Genomic DNA, 18,266 nt, shown 5'->3' with positions numbered 1-18,266 from the left:
CACTATAGCTTCACAACCCAATGTTTTTAAATATCTTTTTTTTTATATAGATTTTCTTGTCTGTTCAGTAAACTTTCAATAATTACAATTTAATAGTAATGCCAATGTACTTGCTAAGGCCTATGATTTCAGTACTGACAAGTCTTGTTGCAATTTGCCTGTAGAAACAATGCTGTGTTTGACCCGTTGCATTTTCAGTTTGCCCACATAAGGAGAGAATTCAGGATTGTGAATCTGTTACATGTTCAGTGTGTATACACTGTGTACTAATAGTCCATCTAAAAAGCACAAATATAGTGATTTGTAAGTACGTTTACATATCGTGTTTCTGTTTTCAGCTTCAGTGTATTGCAATACACCCTCAGGTGCCGGACACACTGGTGGCTAGGACAGTCAATAACAATAACTTTTTAGATGGACAAGTGCAAAGATTTTCAGGATAACTAAAACACATGAAACCTGCTTTTGCTGTTCAACATGAAAAAAATGAATAAATCAATTTAACTATACTTTGCTTTGTCAAGATTTTGAGTATGTCTAGTGTGTAATAATTTGAGTCCATACAGTGCTAAAACGGTTTTATTATCCTCTGTGAAGTTATGTTTGAACATAAATAAATTAGTCTGGCTATGGGGTCCTTCCACAATAGTGTAACTCCATATAGTCTTATGTGCATACGTTTGTCCTAATGAGTGACAACACAAATTAAACCTATTCACTTAAGACTGGTTTGTAGAACAGTTCTTATATGCTATCTTGGTTCAACTATACACTGTAAATATAGGCACAACGAGCAAAACTAGCTTGGTTTGGCCAGCAGAGAGAGCCAGAGTACCACACCACAGTACATGAGTGTTTGGAATGTAGAACTATACAGTGTGAACGTGTCTCCTCATTCACCTCTGACACTAAAGAGGTCCAGTAGTATAGCAGTGCAGTTTCACTCAGATCTGTTGGAATGTTTAAATGTCAGCAAACATTTGTACAAAAAGCGTCCTGGTCTTTCTTTTACTACCAAACGTGAAAAAAATACTATTTGAGATACTTGGCACTTGATTGGAAACCTTCAATGTGTCATTCTTGGTTTTCAGAATATGTTGCTGTTGACAAATGCCCTCTTGAGACCCGGACAATATTTGTGACCACTGTAGTAGACCTTATTGCCTATTCATGTTCAAAATGCTTTGTCTTTTTCAAGTTCATCTTAGGAGGATGTTTTCAGAGCTAAGCTTGATCACTTTCAAAATTATCAACCAAATCTCATTGTCTCTTTAATATTGTTTAATTCCATTTAAACATATAGGCAGTTATTGAACTTTTTGAAATTTGACAACATTCATTTTCTATGGACTTTTCCATGTAAAAACTCCTCACAGTTGTGCACTGCAGTCCATGTCAACAAAATGGGAAATTATGTGACTTTTTTATCAGCCCAATGCTAAGATGTGACAAAAACAAATGTCAAATCACCTTTTTTTCCCCGAGTCTCAGGAGGATGTAAATAAAAACCTTTTCCACAGCAAATATGGTTCTACAGTAATTACATTAATTCTGAAAACCACTGGTTTTACTTTTTGAAAGTATGCCACCTAGTAATCAGCATTCCTCAACTCTTCAATGTGACTCTTTTCTGAAGTGTTTCATAAATCAATTGTCTCACTGCAGATGCTCAAAGCATCGATTTGTCTGCAGACACTGATGAACTCCTCCTGCACAGATCTGTCAGCCTCTGACGACAGGTCCAGACTTTCCTGTGAGGCTGCTCCCAGAGTTTGGTAGTGCCTCTGCGGATCAGAAGAGGTCCCCATGTTACTGGAGAGTCCTTCTGGGTGAGATTGCTGAGCATGGGTGGGAGACCCACAAAGAGAGGGCCGGTACAGGGAACAGGAGGACGAACTTTGCCCCCAACGTTCAGGAGATGAAATACTGGAAGTTGACGTCAAAGACGGAGATTGTAATGTAGTCATAACAGTTTCTTTTTGAGACCGATGTTCAGAGGCTATCTCCACACAAGACGAGGTACGGTAGAGGCCAGGATCTGTTGTGAGAGGATCGCTGAAGCCATTACAGGCCAGTGCAGACCTGTCATTGATGGACAGGTCACTGCAACGCAGGGGCCTAGGGCTGAAGATGCTCATGGTGAACAGGGCCTCACCAAACAGTGCCTCATCGATGCTGCGCCGCAGATTTATGGGCGATGGTGGACGCAGGTCTGTGGTGGATTCACTGGTGAAAGAAGAGCCTCCTGAAGGTTCCCCACCTCCTATATCCTCCGGCTTTAACGAGCTGTGCAAGTTCAGTTCCAGATCGCGGTAGGCCAAAGCTCGGTTGCTGTGGTACAGGAGGTCAAGGCCATTCAGGCTGTTTGCAAATCTATCGTCCATAAGAGTGTAAAGAGGGAGGCTCTCGGTCTGTCCCAAGCCTACTGTATCAACAATGGCCAGCTTTTCTTGCTGGTTCAGGGACCACTGGTAGGTCCCAGGCAGGATTGGAGACTTGGAAGCTAACAGTTCGGTCCAGCAGCTCCCAGCAGCCGGTAGGTGATCTGAGCAGTAGACGGGCTGTGCAACTACAAGGGCTAAGGTAAGACAAATTCCAAGTTCACACAGTCGACAGCTGAACTGAAACGTCCACCAGGACCATGGGTGAAGCACTTGGTCCCCACCTGCTACACCCATAGCATTAAGCATGGCAAACAACTGCAGTCCGGCACAGGCTAAAGTAAACAAAGCTGAGATGCAGACCATTACAGCAGCTTGATTCCAATCACGACTTTCAGCAAAAGGGCACCGGTTGTATCGCTCTGCAGGCGTGGGAGACGTGTTGTTCAGGTGGTAAATGTGTTTTGAATCAGCTCTGACATAAATGTAGAATACAAAATAGGCTGATGAAAGAAAGGTTGCAAGAGCTACAAACGCCCCACGTGAAACCAGTGTGCAAAAGAGGCAAAGGGTTTGTTTGTGTTGGTAAAATTTAAGAAGAATCTCAGGGCCAAATGCAGCAGCAAAGTGTAGAGTAACCAGGCATGCCAGGAAACAGGGTCTCTGAAAGGCTGAGTAGGAGAGTTGCATTCGTGAGCGCATGGAAAGGAGAAGGAACACCAGACCGAATGCTGCAGTCAAGCAAGGAAAGGGTGCTTCAAAGAGCATCAGGGAGGCCTCTGTGGAAGTTAGGCGATCCAGGTGGCCATAGGCATCATATAGGAGAGAGAAAGCCCTGGTGCATCCGGCAGCAAGCAGGAAAAGGCTAACCAGAGCGAAGTAGCCACATCCTGATGGGCATCGAAGAGGCAAACAAAGCAGGTTGAGAGCTGAAGCTATTGTCAGCATAGCGAAGACACAACCCAGTCCGTACACGTGCACCTCCCAGGCTAGACCCCAGGCTGCCAGAGCACTGTTCCAGTCTGTGTATAGAGGCACTAACAGGGGAGAAGCGGGAATCAGAAACAGGCTGCTTGATTTATTCATGGCAGTAGAGTTGTTTGGTGTGGATACAAAATCTGCAGAGGTTGTGGCCTCCCAGGTGTCTGAGATGTTGCAAATGCCGGTTTGTTCCTTGTTGCAGTCTGGAAGAAAGGTAGCGCCACTTGGATAAGCGCCACTTGTCCAGTCTGTGTATGTCAGGGAATGGGGACTCTCTAGAAAAACAAAAACAAAAGACATTACTTGAATGACCGCATGTGTTATATTCATTCATACTTGGAAATGCGGTTGTTTCTTTGTTTTCCAACTGGAGTTGCCCTAGCAAATAATCTACCCCCTAGTCTGCAGTGATGTATTGATTTTGTGGCTAACTCCTTCTCCATTTATCCAACCGTGGGACTGGCTCAAAGAGTACACTGGTTTGTGACTCCCTCTGGCTTTGTTCTTTAAACATTACTAAAGGAAATAAATTGCCTGCCTTTAAGACGTGTTCTTGTGTTAATCCTTGGAAGCATGTAAGCTGGAGCGAACGTCAAGTGGTCTGGACACCGTAACAGCTCATAGTGTGTGCGTATTATAAGGCCACTCCACAACCACAAAGCCTGTGTCTCTAGGATTACGTAAGCCATCTGGAGTTTCCATGCACATCCAATTTAATTATGATTGTCTTGGACATGTTTTAGAGCTGTAGAGGACATTTCTGTTTCAAAGTGGTTTAGCTTTGGAAACCAGGGAGTGACCATGTACTTCAGACAGTATGCGTGTGTGCACAAATGAAAGGCTTGGAAAACTCATCTGTGCCTCAGTTTCACACCATCAAAAAGACTCAGTTCTTTTCCATAAGACACACGTTTAACTGCAACGCTGCTATTTTTCCACCACATGAAGAGGGTATTGCTGGGCGTCTAATGCTTTTAATAGCAGCCAAACACCCTCAGTGATTTACATTCGAACAATAAAAAAATGGGAATGATTGAAAAGTGTTAATGTCATCTTTGTCATTGCTATTTGTTAGCACTCACAATTTGACATTATTATGTAACAGCGAGACAACAAAGAGCTTGTTTTGAAATCAAAGGACCCCCACGCTCAACAATTTCTAATCATAAGCCATAAAACATGCACATAGAACATAAGTGCTTCAGGTATATGTATGGAACGCTACCACAAGACCTGCCCAATGTAGTATGTGCACGGTCCACAGACTCTAATTTATTTCCTTCATAAAACTTAAAAGAGTAATTCATGTGGTTGAGGGTTTATTTTAAATTATTTTTAATGTATTTTTATTAGCCGTGTCCTTTCCTATCCCACCCTGTCCTGGTCACTGATTGCCCTTTTGTTTTATATATCCCTTAACACGTGATTAACAAGGGAAACTCCTATAGGTGGGTTTGTTATTCCAAAAGTCAGACAGTTGTTGGAGGAGACAGTACTCTTTGACTTTTACAGTTTTTTTCCCATGGTGTGCTAAATCTATAATGTTTTACTACGTGGGTCTGTCTGCAGCAGTGCGTGAAACGAAGGATTGTGTTCATGCCAATCCAAATTTGAAGAAGAAAAGGGTCTAACTATGTGGCAATGAATAAAGTTTCCTTTGATTTTCTCTGTAAGCAATTTTCCGGATGTCCAATTAGCTTTTTTATTACAGCACAAGTGCAGCTTCAAAAATGCTTATGTTTAAGCAGATTCTTCAATATTGAGTAAAAACTATTAGCATTTTTGTTGTTTGTTGTTTTGACCTCAGGGCTGTCAGGTCGCCATGAAAATGTCAAGCTCAAGGAAAAAGGACACCAAAGCAATTGCTGGGGCTGCATTTTAAGTACAACTCAGCTGTTTTTACTGGATGTCAGCTACAACTTAAACTGTTATTAACATAATAAACACTGGGATCTAAAGGCATTATAGTTTATTAGAACCCCTCAATTCAAGTTGAACGGTACAGTTAAAACAAGATCTTCAAAAAGTGTACCTTGTTTTAATAATTCATTAATCAGTTTTTAAACAACGGGGAGCCACAATAATAGTCTCTTCTTATAATGGGAGGAACTGTATTTGTATGAGTTGATTCATCCAGTGAAAGCAGGAAGCGTGAGTAAAACCAACACAGAGCAGCAGGTATCTGATAACTGATAAAGAAGGTTTAGTCATTTTAGTCTGGTTGAGATTATTTGGACAAAGTGGCAACACAGCTGTCTTAAACATTTCACTGTCCAATTGGTGAGGGGAAATATCCAGAGAGCAGCAGGCAGAGCCGAACAGCCCCAGACACTTTGGTATGAGATGGCTGCAGTACACAAACACATCAAATCGTTATGTTCCACTGGATGCTGCCCAGTCAGCTGACACATTCCTGTAGGAAGACGTGCCTCATGCAGAAAAAAGATTCACAAAGCAAAATGTGTGACCTCAGAGTAATCATATTCAAATAGATAGTTAGCTATTGAGCAGTTCTTCAAAGTATTTAGTGGCTACTTTGCCACGCACACTACCAAACAATTATATTTTACGAATAAGACAAATAATGAATAATTTGGCTACCGTTTGAACACCCTTGGACACTAATGTTCAGTGTCTTTTTATATTATTTTATTAATCTGATGTAATAGTTCCATACTGAATCAGCCACAAGCTCATTAATATTAATTTCTTAGGGTCTGTTTTGGATTACCACTTGATAGCATGGTGTTTACAGCTACTAACCTGAAGCAAAACCCTCCCTGGTGGTGTGTTGACAGCGAATACATCTCTAAAGCATTTTGTTAGTCTTTCCACACACCTAAACCCAGAGCCACTTGTTAACATATTTGACATATCTATTTTTAAATTTCCCTTGACGAGACATATGTAATCTGGTAAGTAATTTGGGTCCTGAGAACTGGGCCACACGTGCTTCAGTTTGTAATTATTGTATCTCAATGGGAATCACTGGAGCCACAGTGACCTAATATATATTCATGACATTTAGTATGATGAGATTGTCCTCTATTATGTTCTCCTGGGGTTGTGTGTGTTCAACAAAATGGTGTGTCCATTATTTATCAGATTATTTTTAGATGTAAAACCTATTGTATATTATAATAGTACAAGTACATTTACATAGTTAATTATGTCCTTAATAACAAGTACAAATACTGCTGCCACAATTGTACTTAAGTAAAAGTAAAACGTGCACTTAAACGGTACGACTCAAAGTAGTAGTTACTTGTATACAAACTTTGAAAAATTCAATTTTTTTTACAATGATTTAAATTGCATTCGACCACAATATTCTATTAGCGCTGTTTAGTCAAAGCAGTGATGTTCTGAGTGGTGTGAAAGGAGCAGTGAGACAACCGTGCAGTGGCATACTCAAAACTCAAATCATATTTTTAATCAATTACAAGTAAATGTTTAAAAATCGATTCAAAAAACTACAATCCTAAAAATTAAAAAAAAAAAATTAAAAATTCTACTCAACCATGGTCATAGCCACTCAATGTAGAGAATAGTTTTCTATGGTTTCCTCTACTTGCACATTGTTTTCGAAGTCTTCCCCCCCTATTTTTATTCTTATTTCCTATAACATGTTTCTCCTGCTTGAAAACTGCACATTGCAACACTGTAATTCCCCCATTATAGAATATATATAGGTTATCTTATCTAATTACGTTAACTTGAATATTTGTAATGAGTTACTTTCCACCCCTGTTTTACGGGTTGCTTTGACTCACCTGTGTTCATTTGTTGTGGCGTTGTTAGAAGATCGGACGTCGGCGTAATAATGTCCGCTAACCCTGTGTCCTGGTTTGTGTTTGTAGAACTCCCAATCACATCTCCATCATTGTTATCCGTCTGATCCTCTTCCTCTGGCATCTCTGTACAGACACACGCAGTTTAACCTGATACAAACAGACTGCATATTCACTGAAGTCTGGAAGACACAGATTAGCAAAAAGTACTGCTGGAAATTGGCGAGTGTAAATGTAACCCTTTCTAGGCTTGCGAAGACATGCAGTGGTTTTAACCCAGTTATGTCAAACGTGCCATCTCGTAGCTGTAGCCATTCATCCATATACACTAGTTCTGTCCTTGATAACCTTATTACGTTGACAAGCATCTCCAGCTGACCTCTTTTCACTGTCCAAAAATAACAAAGAAAACCAAATCCTATAATTCTTTTTTAGAAAACTCAAACAGCGAATTTTACAAAAGAGCACAGTAGCACAAATGAGCGATGTAGAAACGTGAGCAGGTCTATGGGGACGCAGCTGAGCTATGAAGCAATGGATGAAGCCACAGTGGGACTTTACTGCTAAAGGATGAATATTAAAACAAGATGGCATGTTATGAGACCTGTGGGAGGAAAAATGAGAGGAGGAAATCTCAAGAAGCTAAATTACAATCTGTATTGTATTGTAATTGAAACTGCTCTAAAGTGTACATTTCCAAAGTAAATTTACAGATGAATCAACAATTATGTATGGATTTTAGCCCTTGGTTCTGTCAGTATAAAAGGTATAAATAGCAATACAATAAACTGTATTAATTAGCTATTTCAGCTTATTCTGCCTAATGCAATGTAACAATCTCTATATCTCTTCATTAATAAGTGGTAAAGCACTTAAATCAATAGTAAAAGTTGGTTTAAATGTAAAACCAAAAAAAATACTAAACAATAAACCACGAGGCTATATAAATCTTGCATGATTATGATTATGATTATTAATATCATTTACTTTGTTCAATTTCTTTGCGTGTAATAAAACAGCATCCAAATTGAAGTAAGAGTATCAATATCTGTTTGCATTCAGCGCTCACACAACATCCATCTTTGCAGGTATCTAAGTAATAGCCTGTCATAAAACCTGTTCTGACCCATAATTGTGAAAACTCTGTGATGGAAAAAAAAGGCCTTTTAAAACACGCCACTGCCGAACTATTAGCATTGAAAACCTACATTTTCTACAGAGGTGTGTAAAAGCACTGTCTAAAAATGGTCCAGGAAATTAGTCCAAACAAACATCAAATAATGTACATTTTTAATATTTCAACAAGGGATGAAACAAAACTTCTCCATGAATTAATTTAAATATGTTACTGAAATATGTGTAACTGAGTGCTACACAGCTCAGATTTTCCATAACCTATCGCATATTTCACCTTTCAAGGTTATAGAAAATGTAGCGTATCATTATCTTCCATCCTTAACATCCCCTTGTAACCTTCTTTTCGCATCCTGGATGATGCTGTCCTGCCCTGTTCCTCAAATAAATGACACACTTGCCTATTTTACAAAGGCTATACACAACAAGAAACCCCTAATTTTTTCAAAATGTTTCATCCAACCAGAACTATCATATCCTCCCTAACTACCAGCATGTTTCTGATTATCTTTTGTTTTAGACCAGTCCTCACAGGATTTGTGCTGATGCAGGAGCACAAAGATTGTGAAAGGAAGACGGGTTCGAAGAGGCCTAAATGGCACTAGGCAGCATGTTCAGCATCCATGAAGAGCAACTGGCGCACACATGTTCCCAAAGGAGGGGTGCTGTTTTTGCTGAGTGTGCGCTAGAATACTGATACACAGGAATAGTTGGACTCCACTCACAGTCACCAGGACAAGCCCCCCATTTCCCCTCACTGATCTACACCTCTATACTGGGCAAACACAATCAAAGGGTGAAAAACACTACTTTAGGGAGTTTAGGGAAACAGGGAGATCACAGGTTGGTACATTTTAATGTTCATTGTAACATGACAGTGGTTTGTGGGCTTCATTTGAGTTGTACTTTGCTGCTATGTCTGAAAACCTGGGGGAGAAAGAGATTATGGCTTATTGTAAGAGACTTGAACCCACAATGCCAAAATATGTACAGTATAATACACAGATGTGTAGCACATGCTCCACCAAATGATGTGAAGTTATTAGCTATTCTTGTTTTTTGATAACGTCTACTTTATTCTGCTGGTCAGTTGCATGATTGTAACGGAAATAATTCCCTCTTGGAGATGAACAAAAGTATTTCTGATTCTGATGGTAAAGTCTTTTAAAAATGTGATTAGATGAGATACATTTTGTATCTGTATCTACAGTATAAATACTATGGGCCCAATTTATAGACTCGGGACAACTTCAGGTGTGTCTCATTTACAAAATGTACCTTTTCTAAACTATGCTGAATGTTTAATGCTTTTACTGTATTTATTTTGTAATTCATTGATAACGTAATATACTAAACTAAACTAAAACTAAATGCACTGAAAATACACTAAAGCAGATACATAGGTCTAGTTCATTTAGTTCAGTATCCTAGATCTCCTTTGAGTATTGATTTATTAATGTTGGGGTGGAAACCAAACGGCTTACAATGCAAACCATTTCGATCTGGATTTACTTTGCAATGACAAATGCAGCCAACCAGCAAAATATAATCAACTCATCATTTTGTAGCCCAGCCTCCATCCCAATGATATGATGGATGTGTGTATAGTCTTAGGGAGGCTCCAGACATTTAGCATGCAGACAGTGGCCTACAGCAGAGTTGGGGGATGGGCCAAGGAGACCAAGGTGTTGCCTCAATGTCAAGTAGAGGGCACGGTTTTCCCAGATGTGGAGACACAAATCCCACAAAATCCAATTACATTCTTGTTAAGGCCTTACATTCAAATGTGTCACTATGGATTTGTACGCTTAAAAGCCGGCAAGACATTTTAAGGTGAATAGGAAAACATCTTAAATTTAAAGAAATACATTTGAAACCTCTCCTGTAGTTTACTCACATAAATGTAAGAACTATTTCATATCATGTAGAATCATATCAATAATTGCACATAGCGGTATTTGGGCCTTTTAAATCAAAAAATGGACAAAGCCAGGTTTGGTTGATTTTCTTGACATTTAAGTTGAAATGAAGTTAAAAAGGGGATTCATTTGGTGTCCTCTGTCTTTAAACAAACTACCCAATACATCAACATTGTTACTATTAATGCCATGCTAATGCTAATCATCATTTAAAATAAAAAATCTTGGGAAAAAATTGCATTCTAACAGTGAGTGGGGTCACCTCTCCACAGATCTGACCTGTAACCTGGCCTAGGGGCATCGCCTGCTTGACTCCACGGAGATTACAGCCATTCCAGACAAAGCAATAACATCTCCATGGAGACAATCATCCACTGGAAAAGTTACATTAGTGCACCTTAAATGACTCATCGTGCACTGGCACTGACATCGACTTGGATATTACGCAAATGCCTTTAAACACTTAACGCGTTGAAAATGTCATCCATCACGCTGCCTTTTGACTCACATTCGTTCATTGACCACTCACAATCACTCCACTCTTGATCAATCACTTCTACTGAACTAATCCAAATACTATTGATTTGATTTAACTTTGCTTACCTCCTACTATTGGGAAGTTAACCCTTTTGCTCTCAGTTGTGCCTGATATGGATTCCAGCGTTGGTACGCCATCAATCCCCATAGCAGTGGCTACAACCCCTTCAGTTGTTGTTTTGCCATGTGTGGTGAACACTTGTGTGGTGGTAGTTTTATCGACAACAAACTGTGGCCTTGTGTGGGGGCTGGTCAGTGTTGCGCCATCGGGTGAGAAGGTAGAGCTCTCCACGGGGGCCCATGTCAATGTGGTTGTAGTTTCAACAGTCGTTTGGTCTGCCGTTGTTGATAACATCTTCCCTGAAATGCCGTTCTCTCGGTCCGTGTGTTCGTCGGATAAGTGTGGTTCAGTGGCACCCTTGCTGGTTGTTCCCGCCTGCCCGGAGCCTCGTGTTGTGTGGGTATACGTGGGACTGATTTCAGCAGCGTTTGTGCTTGCAGGACTTGTGAGTGGAGTGTTCGTACTCGAGATGCTTGATAGCAGTGAGTAGGAGGCTGAGACAAGACCGTCATTGTCGTTCAGTGCAGTTCCGCTATGTGCTGAGGTTGAAACTCTTGTGGGATGTGTTGCACTGGTTAAAGGCCCCTGAGTCAAAGTAGTGGGCGGTTCAGAAGTTTCAAAAATGCCATCATGTCCCGAGCCGGAGATTTCCTCCGACTGATCAATGCTTTGTGTCAGTCCTTTGTAAGCTGTGGTCAGCACGTTTGCCTCCTCATTACTGTCCGAACCTCCACCCCAAGGAGAATAGAATAGGTCTTTGATGTTAAACCACCCGTAAGGACGCTGTTTATTTTCAGGTGGCTTCACTACGGAGGGTGTGGTGGGTCCCCAGGGTGCCTCTTCATCAGCCGCAGACTGAAGTAGCAGGATAGACCAGATGAGGAAAGCCAATGTCTGGTGGAGGCAATGCATGCTGTCAGCAGCTGTGCTCAGATTGGTCACATGTTGTGGCTCATTCCTCTGCTCCCCGAAGAGGGCTTGGCCGGGTTTCTCCTAGAGTGACCTAAAAGACACAAGCACACAGTATTAGCAGTGACACAGTTTAACCAACTCTTTAAAAGTGCACTGTGTGACTTTTCTGGTGAGGGGTCCGCCACCTACTTGTCTCCATGGAGATGTCACTTTTCTGACTGAAATGTACCACTAGACTAGGCCAATCAATACACATTTTGTAATTTGCATTTATCCAATTACAGGTGTTTCTGTGGCTCAAAAATACCTAGAAAAACATGAATTCTTAATGTAAACATTGTTGCCACTCCACATATCCGAACTGTAACTTTGTACCTTGGTTATGGCGGCATTCTGTCTAATAATAGTTGTCATGACGTATAGAAGTAATTACGGTCCAGGCAGAAAATTTAAACGCTAAATCAATACATTTAGATTTACAAAAAACTGATTGAATTTGTTATGGGGGCTTGTGGGGAATGAAAAGGCAGAAGACAGTGGGATAAGTTCATATTTAAAATACATTTCAATAAAACAAAAGTATGAAAGTATGAAAGGGCTCTGAGGCAGTATTAAAATGACATATTTCAAGTTCCTGCAAAAGTCAAGACTGCAACAGTTAATAGACTCCCCATCCGTTGACTTTCTTTTCATGTTACAATTTTAGTCTGGCCCTATTTTGTGACCTTGTTTCATCCAGTGTAATAAAATAAATGAAGCAGAAACTAAGCTACGCAGTGAAAGCAATAGTCAAAGTCAGACGGCCAGAAATAACCACAAATCGCAACAACAACTTAAGTGCAATGGACACCCCGCAATTAGTGGTATCCTGTTAGATGTGCTGGTCACTATTTATGTCGCGCTGTTCACTTGTATAGAGTATAGCGGGGATCAGACGCCCATGCTGACCGGCCAATTAGGTGAAGAATGTCTTCCCATACGTTCTCCAGGCAAGGAATAATGAGTGAGGGTGGGTCTTGGGGGAAGATTAGAGAAGAATTGGGGTCCAAGTTGCCAAGGTTGAGAATGGAGCAGACCCTTTGTGAAGTTCAAAGTGGTTCAAAGTCACTAGCCTGTTGCCCCAGTGAAAAGTCTGGAGCCCCAAAGGAATTTTTCTATGAGAACAACAATCTGTATAGTCCAGCTGTATTCAACACCCCTACACATTCTCATTGACTCCCTAAGCTCATTCTAACTCTATGTGCACAAGTGCTCTTTGAAAGATAAATAGAGCGATCCGGATGCTATGATTTATTAGTCCCTTCTCCTCATCATTTACCCCCATTGTCCATTTGAGATAAGTGAGTTTCACTATCCAGTTCTCCAATTGGTCAGCCTCAGTAATGTTGAGTGACAGGCAGACTCAATCACTCAATCAAGACGTTTAGCTTTGGTTACCTCTTCAATGCAACAGACACGCTTTGAAAGATTGTCGACAAAAATATTCTAAATTCCACAACGGAGGCAAAAGTAACGCGAACATAATGTGATTCCAATGGACACAATTTGGTCCTCAGAGCATCAGATTTGTCCACAACAATAAAACAAAAACAAACTAATTGACATTTATACCAACATTTTTGCTCATCATTTGTAGTAAAGACTTAACACCATCAGCATTTAGTTGCATTCTGTCATTTTGAACGTGCTGATGACAAAGCATTTTAAATAATCTACAGATAAAAGTATAATCTCAATCTAGGCTTTGAGAATGATATTCTTTTTTATGACAACCACCACTTGCCTGTGACTCTCTCTTCAACTTGGTCTGGCATGTGCAAGTTTAATGACCAACCATTTGTTCCTGGGTTTAAATGCCAATCAGATCACAAACAACTATTTGAGAACCACTGCTCTTTGTTGCCATATATACCAGAGTCCTTTACCCACTATCAGCCTCTTTGCCCCTGCCTTGAGGGTAAGCACCAGCCTAAATACTCAAATACACTGAGAAATGAAGAGTGACTCGTGCAAGTCTATGGGTCACACGTCAAAACCTCCCACACGGACTCCACTTTTAGTACCACGACCGAAGAGTGTAAAATCGGTTTCCGCTGAGGTGACTTGGTCTTCTGATGCCTGCGGATTCAAAGCTCCCACACACAAAGCGGCCCACTCATGCCCCGGTGCAATCTAGATCAGATTCTGTAGGCTGGTGCGTAGCTTGTTGTGCTAGCTCGCCCACACGCACTGATTGTCGCCGACACCTACACACAAATGCCGCGATTTAGAGAGAACATTTAACAGTTGTTTAAAATGGAGACGCTGCCTTTCAAAGCTCAACAAATGGTGGAGAGTGTGTCATTAATTATATTTTTTATGATGAGTCATGTTGGTTGTGTGGGGGAGTTTATACCTGGTGGGTTGTGTTACTTTATCTTACACATAACAGCTGGTGTAGTGGTTTAGGTGTTGCACATATGTGGTTGTTTGCGTCCTGGCTTCCATCATTTGCCGAATGTCTTTACCCTCTCTCTGGTCATTTCACACAACTGTCAATAAAGTCTTGAACTCAAACAAAATGGTAACAATACAATGAGGTTTTCAATTGCGTATAGCATGAATTATTGAAGGGTCCGAAAAAGCGTAATATTGGATGTATTTTTCTGCAAGATTGTCAGTTCAATGCCAAGCTATAACCTGCAATACAATGTGTTCTTTCTCTGGAGACTCTAACATCCTCCCACAAAGATGAGGCGTCGCGTGAGTAATGAATAAATAAATGTGAGCTTGAGTGATTGTTCGTCATGTGATTAAGTCGCCTCTCCACCAGCGATGGGCGATAATTTATGTCCTCTCACTCTCAATCACCTCAAACTAAACCAATAAGTGTCAAAGTTTCAGTATCTAATAACAAATCGATGCCAACGCCACAAACAAAACACATTCAAGACGGTCTAGGAAACTTTTGCCACAACTATCGAGCGGCTCGTCCACACAGGCTGAATCTTAAAGCTCAGCGCAGCTACTTTTGTTGGCCTGTTCATTTAACCTCTGTCACAATTGATCCCACTTCTTCTGCGTGCCTGTTAGCGAGCGCATTGTCTGCTCTGACAGGCAGCAGAGCAAGTGCAAAGGAGCTATAAAAAGTGTCTGCGGGGAATTTACAAGTCCGATCTATTATTTTGACGGCGTTTTGTCTCACTGCCTCTGACACGAGGGGGGTCTGGCTGCCACTGTAGCAGGCTCAATTGAGTGCGGGTTGATAAGACGGAGCCGAGGCAGACTAGGAAGCAAGGGAGCAGACGTTATAGGGCAGTAAAAAAAACAAAACAAGGTAATAGATGTATATTGACATTCGTTGTCTCGAGTCTTCCGATCAATATTTTACTCAGAGACAACAGCTTCTTCATCTGCATCTTTGCACATTGAACTTTCCTTATTTGATTGTGAATTAGTCTGCTGTGGCCCTATTTTATGTTACAAGCCCCTTGTGACATGCATGAGACATAGAAGGAAGGTTTTGAAATGAACAGAAGCTATTGAAAAATATGGATGAATAAACCTGATATTCTTCACTGAATTGAGGGTGCACTGTGTAACTTTTCTGGTGAGAAGGACTTCACCTGATTTCACCTGAACACTTTGCCTGTAATGTCTTACCATCTGGCATTCAGAAAAAAATATCTCCATTAAGACAAGCAGGTGACATCACAAGGCCAAGTTACAGCTCCGATCCATGGAGAGTAAGTAAGTATTTTCGAGGAATAAAAGGTGTGTAATCGAATAAAAGCAGGTTATATTGTAAGTTGAATGCCATATGAGAAAACATTCCAGGCAAAGTAATAACATAGGAAAGATGCACAGTGCACTTTAACATGACATTTTTATCTAAAACCTAAACCAAGACTAAACCCAACAACATACACGATCAAGCATCCAGGAAATGCATCTACTCCAAAAACAAATTGTGATGAAACAGGTAAAAAAAAAACACGCGACACAGAACCACATGTATAACTGAACAGCCAGTCTGTAATTATGCACCTATTACTATATTTCAAAGCTTTATACGGTCCTTGACATGTGTACTATCTTAGGTATCTAAACCGCCGTTTGAGAAACACTGGAATGGCCTGTATGGCATTACATTTTAATCAACCTGCCATAAGCTCTGTATTGTCCTGGTATCAATGACAGCCCTGAATAATGGAGTAATTTGCCCCCTGTAAAGTCCACTGCGCCTGAGCCTGTTGGGTGGGTGTGCCTGTTTACAAGGACCGGCTAAAACCCACTGTTCTTTCATGGTCGGACATGCGACTATGTGGTTACTGCGTTTTTCCACATGTTTCTGATATTCATCTGAAGAGAGATTGCTTTTCAATCTGCACCAATATAAAACTGCAGGCAGGCTTTTACTGTTCCTCAAAATGTTATGCCTTTTCTCATGGTTTCCTTACCGACGGTGCAAGAAATCATGGAACAAATGACAACATTGGTCAAATATAAACCACTGGGTCTAAGGCCTGGTTCAGTCCTTCCTTAATCCTAAATGTATTCATCATTTACTATTCTTAATATATTCTAATAACATGTGCACTATGTAGCTTTTCTGATGGAGGGTCCGCCACCTGCTGGTCTACATGATGACATCACCAGGTCGTGTGACAGGTCGGATCTGTATAGAGGCTACCGCGCTTACAGTAAGAAAGCATATTTTTTAGCTATTAAAAACATCTGTAATTGAAGTTACGTCGTGCACCACAGTGATATGTTTTGGATGCATTGCATTGCTGTCACAATTTTCATGAAATTATCTGTCATATTCACGATGTAAAGCCTATTAAGTTACAGTTATTCATTCGCAACTTGTGGCCATTTTCTCGTGTCCTTTTCCTGACTTTGATGGTAAATTGAGATGATGCTAGATCAGACTCAATCTGATTGGATGCTTGAAGCCAATAGGGATTTATTCAGTGAAAAACAGGACGTTTGAAGGGCTTTATAAGGTGTTAAGAGAGATTAGCGCACTTAACGTCCTTTAATTTGGCTCGGCAAATGTGATATACGGTAAACACACACTTGTAAAACAAAATAACTTGCTTTATGCTAAGAGTGAATTATTTAGCCAATACTTTTGATTGACCATACAAAAGCTGCTATCAAACCTTTCTACCTATATAGTAATACTGTATCGTGTATTATGCCTCTTTGGGGACCGCAACATTCAAAGTCATGCTTTTTACATGCAGGTTAACACAAGGTAACCCTACACTATCTTGAACTATGAAAACTCCTATTATGTGTCTATTTCACATGTTTTCATTCCAATTCCAAATAAAAACATCTGTTGAATCTGCCGACAAACATCAATCATTGCGTGTTGTTGAATATTGTGCCTTTTTGGCTTGGTTTCTACTGTCTGCTTTATATACAAACCCCCAATATGACATATGTTACCCAACAGCTACACATGCAAACCTGCTTACTAAACACAGCGCACTCTCAAACATGCGCGTTCCACCGGCCGCCCTCACCATGGAGACAGCAGAAGCCAAAGACGTCTGGCTAATCCCGGGGATTTGGGTACCTTTTTTGACTGTGCTTTTCTGCCCGTCGCCCTGTGCCGCACACACTAATGCAAACGGCCAATGGCACTCCAGACACATCATAACAGCCCATGCTTGATCCTGCAGACACGACACATGTTGGGGAAACGGTCTGTGTAGCCCCATGGGGTGAATGACACTTGCATCATGCCCTTCTATGTTACTACAAAAAACATCCATGTGCAGTCAGCAAAACATTCCACACATACCATCTTGTCTCCTCATCTGCAAATCAGTCCCATGTACACAATTTGCTTTTAGGCAACATATAACAGCACAGCACTGAATCTCCCTGTGACAAAACTGGAGCCAGCTGATTTACATGAGGTGAATGAAAGCCAGAATACGTCTTACCTGTATAATGTGTGCAAAAAGATGGAGAACAGCATGCAGCAGTGTATCACGGTGCTGCAAGAGCGTCTATATGAGCTGCCAGTGGACTATTGAGCTGAAGTCCTCTCTCTCTCTCTCTCTCCCTCCCTTCCTCCCGGTCTCTTCCTCTGTTGCTCTCTCTCTTCCCTGCATCAGTCCACTACTACTGCTGCTGCTGCTGCTGCTGCTGCTGCTGCTGCTGCCATCACAATGCCCCGTGGTCACACCTCACTGAGCAAATTGTTCATTAGTGGAAATCGGCTGCAGTGGTTGGTGCCTGGGACAAAAGCAAACTTACTAGTACAGCAACTTGTGCATAAATAAATAACACATACATTTGTAAACTAACTTGGTCTGAATGTTACTTTCATGGTGTGTGTGTGCTTCATGTTTTACTCAAACCAAACTGGATTTATGTTTAGTTCATCTGAAATGAAGTGAGAAATTAAACTTTGGGTGGGCATTATGGCAGAAAAGAAAATGTATGTCATTATTTTCTTGGGCCAGATCGTGATTCATGTACTATTGATTTTTAGGAGGTAAATAAAATCACACTTGACTGTCTCACTCAGAGCATGACTAACGCTGAT

At 40.8% G+C, this 18,266-nt stretch overlaps 1 protein-coding gene across 1 annotated transcript; it reads right to left on the bottom strand.

Annotated features, from left to right (window-relative positions):
* Window positions 1-1,635: 1,635 nt before the first annotated feature.
* On the bottom strand, window positions 1,636-17,790 carry prrt4b (proline rich transmembrane protein 4b). Its single transcript, XM_072455083.1, has 4 exons — window positions 17,659-17,790; window positions 10,810-11,807; window positions 7,136-7,279; window positions 1,636-3,637 (listed from the first exon to the last, which is right to left on the bottom strand). The coding sequence occupies exons 2-4, from the start codon at window positions 11,714-11,716 to the stop codon at window positions 1,641-1,643; spliced, it is 3,048 nt and encodes a 1,015-aa protein (XP_072311184.1). The 5' UTR covers window positions 11,717-11,807; window positions 17,659-17,790; the 3' UTR covers window positions 1,636-1,640.
* Between the last annotated feature and the right edge of the window lie 476 nt (window positions 17,791-18,266).

This window comes from Eucyclogobius newberryi, unplaced genomic scaffold (assembly GCF_026437365.1).
Source record: "Eucyclogobius newberryi isolate DKJ021-1_F unplaced genomic scaffold, fEucNew1.0.hap1 SCAF_2, whole genome shotgun sequence".
NCBI lineage: Eukaryota > Metazoa > Chordata > Actinopteri > Gobiiformes > Gobiidae > Eucyclogobius > Eucyclogobius newberryi.
This window is presented reverse-complemented; position numbering and strand designations above follow the sequence as displayed.